Source organism: Paramisgurnus dabryanus, chromosome 15 (assembly GCF_030506205.2).
Source record: "Paramisgurnus dabryanus chromosome 15, PD_genome_1.1, whole genome shotgun sequence".
NCBI lineage: Eukaryota > Metazoa > Chordata > Actinopteri > Cypriniformes > Cobitidae > Paramisgurnus > Paramisgurnus dabryanus.
The window spans coordinates 8593503-8608644 of NC_133351.1; the positions used below are offsets into that span (position 1 = coordinate 8593503).

Sequence of the window (15142 nt, forward strand, 5' to 3'; positions counted from 1 at the left end):
ATGTTTTATCAGTCAAAATTATGCAGAATGTTCAACACGATCGCCACAACATCCCCGAATGTGCGACAACGTGGCGTTGTGTGTACATTTTTACAGTGGGTGGGTGGAGAGAATGTAGACTCATTTGTTTTTTACTTCGGCGTATGGACCATAATATCAGTTTGCATTTGACCTATGTACAGTAACTTAAAGTATACGGCGTTTCTTATGTTAACGTAGCCTTTTAATACTGTACCAAACTACAAGTAAATAACATGTGGCCCTCGTGTAGATCTGAAGTGTAGCACGCTATGTTTTTTTCTAACTGGAAGTTAGAGGGGAGTGGCTGTGTCTCTTATCAGCTGCTTAATTACGACACCATATACGGCAGCTGAGGAATGTCAATAAGCCATCCATTATAGTGTGTTCAGGTCATCTTTTGCAGATATGAATAGGTTTTTTAACCGTTTGGTTTACGGGTAGGTTATAATAAATTATTAAATTGATTGAAAAGAAACATTTCATCTATGAGTATGTGATTCAAGAGTCCCATTCGAAAATATTCATGTTTTTATTTTCGTATGACATGTGCAATATTTTACCTGAGGTCCTGTATTGCTTATACTTTTTTTGTTGGAAAACTGTCTGGCAATATGTGACCGTGCCTGTGAAATCCAAGCTATAGTCTCATAATCGAAAGAAAACGGTTAATCACAAAAATGACCTTGTTTTTTACATACAGGGTCACATATGATCATTAATGCTCGCGCTCGTCTTGTTCTCACGGTGCGCGTGACTCATCGCTCGTGTGTCCATAATGGATTATTTATAGGATGACGCAGAGGGTTCGTGCTCGTCCCTACTGAGACTCTTTAATCGAGAGCTTGATCTTCCCCTCATGATATTATTGAGGCTGGTCTGGTTACCATCTTGTACCACGGATGGAAAAGATGACCCTTCCTTTTCCAGGGTTTTTTTTTGGGGGGGGGGGGGTAAGTTGTAGAGTTATAAGCGATTTCCTGTAAAGCTTGTGAGACTTTCTGAGGGGCATTGAACCTGCAACCATATATGGTAGAGTGAAGCATATCTAAAATATGTAACTGGTTAAACAGACACCTCTTACTACTAGTTATGTCGTTTATTACCCACACAACCAGTTTCCGGGATTGGAGCTGGGCCAGGAAAAATACTATGGGTTTCTGTGCGAAAGGAACAGTCCAAAAGTGGCACAATTTAATTTGGGAAGTTTAGTTAAGAAGAGTTTCCATAGTTCAACTGGACCAGCATGCCTTTGTTGGAATCATTGGTTTGGTTTTATTCAGCTAATGGCACAAACCTATAGCTTAAATGCCCAATAAAGTCCCATTCACACAATGATAACTACATGATAAATAAAAAAGGTTGTGGCCTAGTGGTTAGTAAGTTGAGTTTTTAACACAAAGGTTGCCAGTTCGAATCACAAGACTAGCAGGCATCATACATTGTCACAATTTGTACATTGAAAGGCTTAAATAAAGCATGTTGGACTGTGAATTTCACTGTTCATTTAAGTTTATTGCAATATTTTAAGCTTTGTAAGTTGCTGTTATCAGCCTTTGTGTGAATGGGCCTTAAGCATGCCTAAATATAATAAACAAATGTGTGGGGGGGGGGGGGTATAAGCAAAATGTGAGTTACCCACTTCTTTACATACTGTACTGCATGTTACAATGTGACAATAAGAGTCAGCCCAGTACATAGGTCTCCAGCAAACTTTACTTTGCATATTTTGCAACATGAAAAATATTCATCATTAAGCTAAAGTCATTAAAGTGATTCATCTTGAATAGAGGAAGTTAATCAATATTGGGAAGTGGGTGGACAGGGTGCACCTGCCCCCCTTTATCCTGAGGTCATGGAAGTGATTCATACACGAGACCTGTTTTTTTACATTAATTTTTATTTTATAATCGATAAGCCAATAGTGGTGAAAATCGTACTGAAATGTTGGGCATTCACATATTTGATTGATGCTCTCTTTATTAATATTTACTTTACATTTCAGAATTTAAACAAAACACTTTGTGCATTTGCTTTACAGTATTTAACCAAAATTAATTGTGCAATGTGCAATATTTGTGTACCATTACCATCACATAAAATGACTCACACCGACCAGTGTAAGACTTTAATTGTACTACCTACCCCCGTTGTCAACAAAGACTTTGTCAATAGCATATTTCTCTTATTGATCTGTGAAATGTCAGCTAATCTTTTGGGATTATCCCTCTATTGGATTGGCTCATGAATAGTCTTCCCCCTTTTCCATTGTAAGATCTTACCCTTTACCCATTTTGTATCATTTATTTGAGGTTTTGACTCTTAAAGCACCCTTGAAGTTGCCATCATAGTTTTTTTCTTCAGATGATTTTTCCATTCTTTTCTTCAGCTTGGGTGTGGTGCCTGCAGGTCTAGAGCCCTGGCTAACAGACTAATCTGCTATAAATCAGCCTTTGGAAATGTTCAGGATGGGTGCAGTTGGTGTTGTGTTGAAGTTTAATGATCAAAATGGCTCCGTTTCAAAACCATTTGAGCAGCCTTTGTAGGCATTATTTCAATGCCTTGTAAGGCAGCACTGCGTGTAACCTTAGCAGTGAACAAAATTTCATAATGCATTGCAATAATCTCATTGTAAAATCACCAATTTGGAAATAAACGGTATCTGCAACTCACAAGCCATAACCAGCAAAAGTTGTTCTTGTTCTGTCAGGCAATTTTCTGTGCCTAAAAATACAGTCTGTTCCAGGGATGGACAGTCTGTGCTAGAGATGCTCATCTTGACTGGTTAACCAAACTGATTAATATTATCAGTTAAAAGCAAAAGTATTTGTTAACATACAATGGCATGTCGACACGTCCCTACGGACATTTCACTATTTTTTCTTCCTTAATTTGTGAATGGCCTACACTAGTTATTGCTGCCTTGACGGCCTGCTAAAGTAATAATTTGTATGAGAAATCATTTGTACTGCATATGTGTAATCTTATCAGTTAAAGGTTAATGTTCGGTTAACAAGCTGCGGTTGTCGGTCTGGAATGAGCTGAAATGAACATCCCTAGTCTGTGACCAAAATTATATGCCAAAATCAATGAAGTTTTCCCTTATTTGTGCCTAGCATTTATTCAAAACTCAGTGTCTAACTCTAACAGGTGAGTCATGATGGTGGAAAGCCTTGTGTGGGCTTTAGATTGTTTGTTGATACTTGTTATATCCTCTGACAGGTAGCCTCCTGTCTGATGAGTGAAATGTGTGCTCTTGGGCTCTCCAACCAATTGTTGTCCAAGGTCACTGTATGTGAAAAATTGAATCTTGCTTTTGCCTGCAGGAGGGCACATCTTTTACAGATCAGTGAAGCTGTCAAACATTGCTTTATATGGATATTGAGGACCTTTAGCTTTAATTCCCAGAATATTGTTAGCAATGTTACTTCATGCATCATCAGAAGGGTCTGCGGTCGTCTGCACACCCCGTACAATGCGTACAACAGCACATGCATGGGAAAAATGTTGAGACGAGAGTCCTATAGGTGGCAATACACAACGGTTGCACACACCATCGCCTGTTCTTCTTTGGTTTATTTTCCTCTACTTACAGGAACAATCAACTAAGAAGCATTTCCTTCTCCATAATGTTTTATTTTGTGCTCTATCCTTGTTGCTTGTAAACTGCTTGCAATGACGTATCTTCTACTTTTCTTATTCTGTCCTGAATTTGCGAATGTCCTGTAAATGAAACCACTCAGTGGTGCCCTCTGATGGTCTGGTAGAAAATCATTTGTACGGTACATGCAGGGCTTGACATTAACACCCGCCAACCCGCCAAATGCGAGTAGATTTTGGCTGTGGTGGGTAAGACAGCCAATCCTACTAGCCACTTTGGCAGGTTGATAATAATTTTTTAATTGTAGTTTTCTTAAAAGTTATGCGAAATGATAAACAATGCTTAATGCGCCACTGGGAAACTACAACTCCCATGAGCACTCTGCACCCAGCGCAACGCACAGAGATGCAGTCAGCGGAGCGTTGCGGACCAAAGCGCCACCTTCCATCCAGAGAGTGCGCGAGAGCTAAGGGATTTGCGAATGCACAAGAGGACACAGTCTGAGCCCATAAACACTTCGAAAAAGATATAACAAATGCATGGAAGTGATTGAAGAGATATAAATTGCGTGCACACTCTCAGCGCAAGAGCGGAGAGAAATTCAGTGCATACCTGAATGCACACGAAATCAAAGGAAACCCGCCAGCTGAGATGTTCGCGCATCATTTAAATGTAGGCTACTTTGGGCAACAATAATGCCATCTCGACATTTGTCATTAAAAGTCTTAAATCACTTTAAACAGAAACCATGATCAAGCTTATAAAATACAATCTGCATAAACAAGTTGACAGTAAAATTCATGTACATTTCTTGAAAGTATTTACTGCTATTGTTAATATTAAAAGTGTTTGTCTAGGGTTTTTGTGTTTATCTTTTTAGTTAAAGCTCACGTATCACATGCTGTTTCTGCATTTCTGATATTAATCTGGAGTACCTATAGAGTAGTATGACATCCTTTATATCTCCGAAGAGTCTTTAGTTTAATCGGATTTATAAAAGAAAGATTAGCTTAACCGAATCTTTCCGATAACGAATGAAAAAATGAAGAAGGAGGAGTTATACCGTGGGAGGAGCGAGTGCGAGTCATGCAACACTTTATACAACACTGTTTTAACTTATGATTCACTACATGTTCGTGTCATTTATATAATATGCACACGACTATTTCCAACATAAGACAGAAGTCTTTCTTACCGCGTGCAACTCATCATGACCCGGTTGGGAAAATCCACCGCATCAAACACACACACAAAACTCCGCTGCTACCCCGGATAATAAACTATATCCATTGTTTTCATATGGCTGGCTTTCTTCTCCTTACATCCAAAAACACACTTCTTCATTCGTGCCATTGTTGAGTTTTGAAATTAAACAAAGCTGAGTGGCGTGATAAGAAGTTTGCAAGCTCTAGCGTCTCCCGCTGATTGACGGGTGGGCTGGGTTTTCCGGGGAAGGTGCCCATTTAAAGAAGTGATACGTATAGAAAACCCCTGAAACGTCAGTTGGACCTGTAATCGAAAAAAACTTTCCGAAACTTGTACGAACCCTGGCGAAGTGCATTTGGCACAGAAATACTCGGTAACATGTCCAACTGCTTTTTTGACACTTTGCCTACGTTTAGCATGAGGAAACAACTCTATAATTGTGTTAATAAGTCAGAATGCTTGAAATACCATTGAACCACCCCTTTAATCTTTCTAATCTTTCTCATTTGAAATTCGATCTACATCTAATTTAGCTAAACCAAGTAAATTTGCTTGAATTTAAGTCATTTTAGGATGCCAAAGTCAAGTTTAATCATGTATTTTACCAGCAACATTATTGTTGCCAGTGAAAATGCTGAGTGGCTAGTAACTTTTGAAAACAACTAGCCACTTTGGCTGGTGAGCAAAAAAGTTAATGTCAAGCCCTAGGTGCATGTTTCGAATTCAGCATTTTGTGTTTTTCCTTGCTCGAAAATATTTTGGAAGCTGTGCGGACACGTGTACGCTTGAGAAAGTGAAATATACCCGGGCCTTAAGGTGTTGCTAGGTACAAGGTGCTCAATTTTAAACTTACAAACATTTTGTACTGTATGCTTGTCTCAACACGCACCATTGATTACTAAAGTGTCTTTATCTGAAGCATAATATAGTATGTAGCTATAATTTGCACACAAATATGCACTTCTTGTAAGCAAGCAGCACAGAATTTCTAAATCTGTCAGACCGATTAGACTGCATTTTGCTTTCTTAGCAGTCAATGGTTTCATGTAAAGCTAATCCCTTAACCACTGTAATTGTGTATCTGAGCAAATTGCTGAGATTGCCAAAGAAAAGGGAAGTGAATGTAAAGCTATGATACCTGGAATTAAAGCTGTTATCTGACGTGTTGATCTGCCGTTGATCTCTTTCTCTCCCTCAGGGTGAATTGTGTAGTTATCAGAAACCTAAAACCAGCAAGCACTTTTCTTTCAGCTACAAAGCCCACTTAGATGTGCAACAGAAGCTGTCATGGTCTTCAAAAGAGCTTCACAAACTGGCACGTGCCCCTTTCTAGTGGCTTTTATATACAGTATGAGCGGTGTAAAACAATCTAAAGCAACTAACCTCCCCATTCAATTGTATCAAATGAATATCTTGCCAATTATATTTAGATGTTTATAAGTATTTTAACAAAGTGGCCATGACCTTCATGTAAGCAAACAGCAACTAGTTGAACTTTGGTGCTTTGTGTCTGTATCCGTATGAATGGCTATGGCTATTTCCAGTTGCCACAGGGTTTGGACCAATAAGCCGTCGCATCAGTAGAATGCTGTCCATTCCACAATTCCCACCTGCCACATGCACTCTGATAATCAAACACTTAACCTTGAACCTAGACTGTCCGGTTTACAAAGTGACTAATGCACCGGTCCTGGCAGGGAGCCGTCAACTGAACATAATTCGGCAGCTTTATAGATTACAGCATCTGTCAAGTAAAAATTGATGCTAAGATAAGTTGTATATGGATGCTTTTTGCAATAGATTAGGGCTTAGTTGCATAATATAGCCTATAGTAGATATTAGATAATAATGTCAACCTTTACTTCAAACTGGTTTAGGAAGCAACAATGTTATTGACGCAAGTGGCATTTTTTGTAAATGAAGTGTATTATTTGAATATGGCCCAGATTTGCCAAAGATGATTTTTGTATGGAAGAGTTTAGTTGTTTTGACAGTGTTGTTGATTTGTCACATCAGGGGCAGAATTCCAGACGAACCATTCACTTCCAAATGACTTCCTGGTGCTAAAGGAGAAAAACTCTCTGTTTCCTGGCAACTAAGCTTAAGTGTTTTCTTCCCTTGGCCGCTACGCTTTTTTAAGATCTTACCTGATCTCTATTTCAAGCTGAACATGGAATGTGAACTAGACTATATTGAGGTCACTTTTACATATACGTAAGCACTTTATAAAATACATATAGTGTTAAAGCAACATTATAGAATATCATGTCTCAATGATTTACACGATGTGATGAGGAAGAACAAGAAAAGTGGGTCATAAACAATGAAAACACATGTGCCAAATATTATATAGTATAGTAATAATAATATATAATTTTATATTATGCATATAGTAGATCTCTAAAGATTTATATTTACCATATATAAGAAGCATATTGTTCCAGATTTCAAGATGGCATTTATTTTTGATTTATTTGATTCAACAATTTATTTAAAAAAAATACCAACACGCTCATTACAGTTATTTGCACAATTTGTTATTGCCACATCTCGGTCATTTATTGTGTAAAGCACCATTTATCAGTGATCAGTAGGGTGCTCTGTCTCTTTGCCTACCCTGTACAAGTTTATGAAACGGATGTCAGGAACAACTGAACCCAAAAATACCAGCAGAGCACATTAGTAGCACAGAGAAGTTAAATACACACAGTCTCTTCTAATAAGGATAAATTGTTGAGACCGTTTTACAACAGTGTTGTATACCAGTGTGTAGTATTCAGTATTGACTGCCATGTGACTCCCAGTGGAAAAACAGTAAACAGAAAGTGATGACTGTTTGTATGACCAGCAGGTTAAATATTGATTTTATGTTTCAGCATCATCTCTAGGAATTAAAATTCTTGCCTGTGTGTTTTGGCTAAAATGCCCTACGTTGTCGCCGAATATCTTGTGTCGCCTTTGGATGAAATGTTTCTTAACCATATAAAAAGGAATGTTGATAAAACTGAGACATTATAAACTAGCTGAACCCATTAACCTCCACTGACAGGATAGAGTCTGCACAGTCTATGGTTTAAGGTTGCATGCTGGTTCTGTCTTCTGAGAGCAGTTGGTAGTATGAGTAGATGTGTTGTGTTTACTTAAAAAATTCTGCTGAAGGTTGTGAATCAAGCTTTGAGAATTCCTGGAATCCCATGGCTATGTAGGGTTGTACATTAGTGAATCTTACTGTCTAAAAACATGTACAGGTCACATTGAGTCTCAAATACAAAACATTTGCATTGCAATAATACTGACAATTTATTAGATTCTTACTACGATTGTGTAGTTGCTAATAAATAGTTTTGTATTAAATAAATATGTGATCCTGGACCACAAAAATATCACAAATGTATTTATCATTAGTAATATGTGTTACTAAAGACTTCATTTGAACAACTTTAAAGGCGATATTTTTTTGCACCCTCAGATTCCAGTTTTTTAAGCAGTTGTATTTCGGCCAAATATTGTATATCCTAACAAACCATACGTCAATGGGAAGCTTATTTTAATATATAAGCTTATTATTATTGACCCTCATGACTGGTTTTGTGGTATAGAGTCACATATAGGCTATTAAAGTAATGAAAATGTTGAGAAACAATTTACTAGAGAAAAGATTCTCATAGAACAGGCCTTGTGTTCTTTCTTTGGGTGGAATTTATAAGTTTGGGTGGAAATATAAGGCAGACAAAGGAAGAAACGAACAGAGTTGCTGTTCTCGAACACCAAAGACCTTTGGAGCTCATTAGATCCCATAGGCCCAGCACAGATGATTAATCTCTGTCAGATATGTCTCTCTCTCTCTCTCTCTCTCTCTCTCTCTCTCCGTCTGTCTGTGTGCAGAACTGTTTTTGGGGTTTTTTTGGGAGGGGGAATAAGTGAGTAACCAATCACGGTATTAACTGATGAAAGATGACGTGAGTTCTACTGCTTCACTTTCATTGGTAGTTGCTTCTGAAATCGCTATTCATTTTTATAGTCAAACTTTTCTCAACTTCTTGTCGCCAACGGTCACTGTCACTCGTGTTGCCGGAAGTCACCAAGCTTCCTTTAGAATGAATGAGATCATGCCGCTCTGCTTTTGGTAGTTGCTGGCGGTCTGAAGGTGGCTTTGGAAAATTATTATATTTTTAGTAGAGATGCACCAATACCAATACTATAGCCGATTATTCAGACTAATGTCGGCCGATAATGATAGTTTGGTGGTTATATTAACTTGCATTAAATAAATTTTAAAGATTGAATTTCCTGAATGTTATTCATTCATATAATGACCATTAATATTGAAAATTCAACTAGTGATATTTCTTTACATTTACTACACACAGAGCTCAAATTCATTGGATTTTCCTATTCTTTTTTTTAAACTATCAGCCGATTATTCAGACTGATATCGGCCGAGACTTTACAGATGGTTTGGTTGGTATATTAACTTGCATTAAATAAATTCTATAGATTGAATTTCCAGAATGTTATTAATTCATATAATGACCATAAATATTGAAAATTAAACTAGTTATATTTCTTTACATTTACTATACACAGAGCTCAAAGTCATTGGATTTGTTATTTTTTAATTGAGAGGATTTATCGGCCATGACTGCGGCAGTTTTTAAACTATTGGCCGATTATTCAGACTGATATCAGCCGATACTTAGCAGATAGTTTGGTAGTTATATTAACTTTCATTAAATAAATTCTAAATATTGAATTTCCTGAATGTTATTAATTCATATAATGATCATTAATATTGAAAATTAAACTAGTGGTTAGGGATGCACCGATAGGATTTTTTGGGCCGATACCGATTTAAAAAAAGACAACTTCTGGGCAATACCGATGCCGATACCAATATTAAACACTTGTATACAATACTATACAGTTGGTCTATTAGCTAGTTTATTTCTGCATTAAATTATTTTTACTGAACATGGATTGGATCTTATTAACATTCAACTGACCAACATAATAAGAGAGGCACAAATTAAGCTTAAACAAATTTAATAAGACAGCATGACAACCTTCAAAGGTGTTTTTTTCTATTCAGCATTTATTTTATTAACAACATTAACTTTTTACATATAATGGATTTCTTTATGCAGTTAATTAATAAACAATTGGTATCGGCCTTTCTCATGCTATTGCCGATGGTTTCAAATTCATAAAAAAACGGCCGATAAATATCGGCGGCCGATACATCGGTGCATCACTACTAGTGATATTTCTTTACATTTACTACACACAGAGCTCAAATTCATTGGATTTTCCTGTTCTTTTTTAATTGAGATGATTTAACAGCCATGACTACGGCAGTTTTTAAACTATCGGCCGATAGTGGTAAAAATTGCTTCTACCATCAGATACCGATTATTGCCCGATATATCGGTGCAGCTCTTATTTGTTAGTAATCAATATTATAGCACAATTGTTGAAAATTAAGCTTGTTTTCAACCCGGACACAACACTCATCAGTTCATTTCGTTTAATATGTTACAAATCATGTAAGATACATAGTTGTATTTTATCAAATGTGTTTTGACGGTCTGTTTTGTGTGTCTCCACATGTTTTGTCTCCCACATTGCTCTGCTTGCTGTTTGTTTGCATTGTAAGTATGAATAATTTTTGTCATTGCCAGTCTTTTCATCTCCTGACTAACTCGACCGACACTTTGGCTTTCTCTGTTGCATAATCATCACAAATGAACATGAATCAAACATGAGTTGTCATGATGCTACAATATGAGCAGCTTAAAGCCACAGCAGCTCAGGCAGAGCTCCTTTAGAGTTAAACCCATCTAAATGTGCAATGGCTAAGTTGGTTAGGCTCTTATTTTAACTAAGCATGAGTGAACTGCAGCCTTATAGTGATCATGCAAAAATTCTGTGATCAGTGTAAGGGTTTGAATCTACAATATCTACAATATTTGCAATCAAAGGGCCATTCTTCTTTAAAAATACCCCATGAAATGAACCCTGGATTATGTCACATTGGAAATAGAAGGTCAAATCAACTGAATTGCATTGTGGGAAACATTATCCAGTAACTGGTAGCATGTAGCAAATACATAAACATAAGGAAAACCATGGTTGAGCCATTTCATGGGGTTTTGACCTCTACTCTGATTAATTCCTGTTTCTATTTCTTACCTTTCTTGCATGCGTGTTCCAGCTCTCCTGTTTGATCCACAAATAACCAAATTCCTTAATCAGCTTGCATTTTAACACATGGGTGAACACCGGCATCACTCCAGACATGACATCACAAAAGTCAGTTCACCCAATGTTTTCTCTCTCCTTCCAGGAGAAGGAAAGCTGGAATCCTGCCCAGTTTGGAGGATCTGCTCTTTTACAGTATTGCTGAAGGCCAAGAGAAGATCCCAGCCCACAAATTCATTACAGTGAGTGAAAACACTACACAACACAGTTTTACGCACATTGATGGGAGATATTATAGATCTATGGATATTTTGTTTATGAATCCTGCTAGTAGGCCAACTGCAATATATCTGCGTGTGGTGTTTATGATGGCATGACAGAAGTACTGGCACGGGGTCAGCGTGTACCGTTACAACTGCTGTGTTATTATTAACAGCACCAGTAAATAGGGCACAGAGCCATGTTTTTATTACTCTAATCTTATCGAAGCTGACCGACAAAGCGTGTAAACCCGATAGGAGTGTTGTAATTGTATAATGAGTAATGCAAATAAAGTGAGTGACTATAATGTCTTGTTTTTGTATGTGCATGTAAATACAGGCGCTGAAGGCCACCGGACTTCGAACGGGAGATCCACGGCTGAAAGAATGTATGGACATGTTGAAAGTTACCCTGAAATCCACTTCAGATGGTGTAATGCTGGACCGACACCTATTCAAAAAGTAGGCTGACACTTTTCTTCAGTCTTCCTTCAGTTCTAAAACCCTGTCAGAAAGTTTTTAAAATTGCATTTTGGGTATATGCAGCAGTGCCCATTATTACCAGACATATAGGCAAGATACAGTGCATGCGATCACCTCCCTCTCTGTTGTCAACTTAATCTAAACCTTCCTTATAAATGGCTTCGTCTAAATGTTGGTGGTTGTGTGTTTACTGCGGCTGGCGCTGATGGCTTCATTACAAGCTGAAGATGGATGCATTGAGCGTGTGTCAGCTCATAGAGGCTTGATAAAATGTGGCAGCAGACAGGGCCATAAAGAGACTTGTGTTTTGAAAGGAATACAACAGTACTGTCGTTTAAGGGCCAATAAGTATTAAAGATTTAAAAATGTTACAATAGGGAATATTACTTACGGTTCATTAGTCACAGTAGAAATAGAAGAAGATCAGTGGCCGTTGGCATAAACATACAGTAGCTGGGTGATTCTCACGAAATCCAGATTTAGAAGATGTCTTTTTGCACATATAAGATTAAGGTCTGAACTTACTACAACCATTATTTTTGGGGGATTTAAAAAATATTTCCTATAGAATTATTTACATTTTTTAGATAATCATTATCGAAAATTATCATTACCACAACATGATATTACATTAATTATATGCATTTACAAACTCATGTTTCGGTAACGCCGGTTTCACACCGCATGCGTGAGCAGCGCGTATGCGTAGCGTGAGCAGCGCGTATGCGTAGCGTGAGCAGCGCGTATGCGTAGCGTGAGCAGCGCGTGAGGAGAGCGTTTGCTGCGCATGGCCATTGTGCTTTCACACCGGCTGCGTTTGCAGCGCATACTGTGCAGTTTAAATAACAGTATAAAAATCTCAAGTTCACAATACATTATTTTACATGCATTTATGAGCAAAACCTCTTCAAGACGCTTTTTGAAGGTCAGTGTAATCTATATAACTGTGATTTGTTTAATCCACATTGTTTTCGTGCTGTTCTGGTCCGTGTAATGACAGATATAGACACAAAATACAATTATAGACATAAAAAGCCCATGGCACATTATAAAATCTGTTCTCTGAAGTTTTACGATAAAATAAAGAATTCACTAAGTGATTGACTGCATGAAGCAGTCGATCGTATTATCCTTCAACAGTTTAAGCATAAGATTTAAATTTATAGATTAATCTATTTCTCTGAAGATTATTAAGATAGATGAGGACTCATTTGCTGGGCAGAAAGTGAATGAACGCAGTCTTCTGGCAACAGTGTGTTAATATTTCATTGCTTTCTTTTAAATTGCTCAAAGTCATGACTGTTTCAAACACACTTGGTGTCACATTCGTGATTTTATTGTAAAATTACACTTTTTCGCATCAATTCACGACCATTTAAACCATAAACAATGTAGGGCTGCAACTAACGATTATTTTAATAATCGATTAATCTGCCGATTATTTGTTCGATTAATCGATGAATCGGATAAAAAACAAAAAACAAGAAAAGCATTCATTTCCAACCCCTTATTCAAAACAGAACTAAAATCTTTAGAAAGTGCACAAACTTGTTGCTCATTGAACACACCTGAGCTGTTACAATAATAATAAAATAAAATAAAAATGGACTAACACAAAAAAATACACATGTATGCTTTACATCTGCCAAATATATAGACTTTTTATGATGCATTTCCCATTAAGAAGCCTCTCTTGGTGGGATCAAAAAGATAGTATACGAGTACACTCAGAAATAAAAGTACAAAAGTTGTCACTGGACAGTACCCTTTCAAAAAGGTACACCTTTGTACCCAAAAAGTGCATATTAGTACTTCAAAAGTACATATTGGCAGTTCAAAGATACATATTTGTACCTAAATGGTACATATTAGGACCTTTTATAAAGGGTACTGCCCCAGTGACAGCTTTGTACCTTATATTTGACTTTATGTGTTTTCTCTGATCGGATAGCTATCTCATTTGTTAAAACTGTTCCATTTACATTTGGCCACATAAATGCGTCTTGTGAAAACGGAAGATGTGTCTTCTACTCCCGCGCAAAATGCAAATACACCATTCATTACTTCGCCTTAAAAAATGTAAGACGATGTTTATGCAACAAAAGGCGGCACTTACTGTATGATGTACTGTATGTTGGGCCGGGCACGCGCGTCTCCTTGCTCTGCATGAGCTGGAGCGCGCAGTACAGAACAGCAGGAGAGTGACGCGCAATGATTTAACATACAGGTCCATGACGGGGAAAAGCGTCCATACAACTCTCTCTCAACGTTTTATTTCTTTGTTTAATATCATTAGAGTTTGTCATTGGAGTTTTTTTTTCGTTCTAGAAACGTTTTTTACTCGCTGTCGTCGCTCCATAAAGCATAAGCGTGTCGTCTTTGTTTGATTACCTCTTTGCCGGCTATAACTTCCAGGTGACGCGCTTACGTTTGGGAGGAGTAAAACACTGACATGTGGTTTTCCTCTACCTTTGCTGTTTTTTTATCTTTTCTCCGCCCTTCTATGAGGCGCCGAACTCTGCAAGCAACAGTGCGCGAGAGAGACCGACGCTCCGTCCCAAACCGCATACTTCCATACTATATAGTAGGCGAAAAGCACTACTTCTCGTACTCTTTGCCTACTATATAGTAAGGAATTAGGCGGTTTGGAACGCAGTGCGAGTGTGTTCACTCCGCTTCGCGCTTAACTGAAGTTTTTCCTTTTTTTATTTATTTTTTATTAAACGTCTCTGCGTCACGCGACACAACGAATCGATAATGAAATTCGTTGCCAACACTTTTAGTAATCGATTTTTATCGATTTAATCGATTCGTTGTTGCAGCCCTAAAACAATGCACTGTCACTTTAATTGAGCGTGAGCAGCGCAGCAAAAATAGAGCCGCCGCCGAAACGATAGCAGCACTGATGCTTCAGCAACGCTCCTGCCACGCGAGCATTCGCTGCTCACGCGTGCGGTGCACATGCTTTAACTTGTTAACATGGGACGAAATTTTTTTTTTTTGAAAATGTTAGTTCCTTGAGGGCTTAAACAATGATTGAAAATTGTTGCAGAGGATTAGAAAATTGGTCTTGGACACATTTATATTCCTTATTATTGTCTCTCCATTTACCAAGATCACCAAATACCACATGTTTCTTTACTGTAAATGTTTATAGTATAACATGCACTGAAGCTTTTTATTTTTTAGATTTTTTTAATTATAAATATTTCCATGTTAAAGAACCCAAATCCATTCATGGACACGTTGCGGTAATGAAAATGTTCCCCTTAAATGTGGAAAAAACAACAAAACTGGTTGTATGATGTCATTCGAAATCATGTGCAAAATAGTACATGAAGAGATGTTTGTAACTGTATGCTTCTTATTTTGATAC

General features: G+C 37.5%; 1 protein-coding gene across 4 annotated transcripts in view; it reads left to right on the forward strand.

The window, feature by feature from the left end:
• The window catches only part of glsb (glutaminase b), a 43409-nt gene that overhangs the window by 448 nt on the left and 27819 nt on the right, over window positions 1-15142 (forward strand). For 3 of the 4 annotated variants that reach the window (XM_065252120.1, XM_065252121.1, XM_065252123.1), the window contains exons 2-3: window positions 11169-11265; window positions 11624-11745. In XM_065252120.1, the coding sequence (XP_065108192.1) occupies window positions 11169-11265; window positions 11624-11745 (219 nt within the window). The remainder of the gene's footprint in view (window positions 1-11168; window positions 11266-11623; window positions 11746-15142) is intronic. The other variant, XM_065252122.1, reaches the window with a different exon arrangement.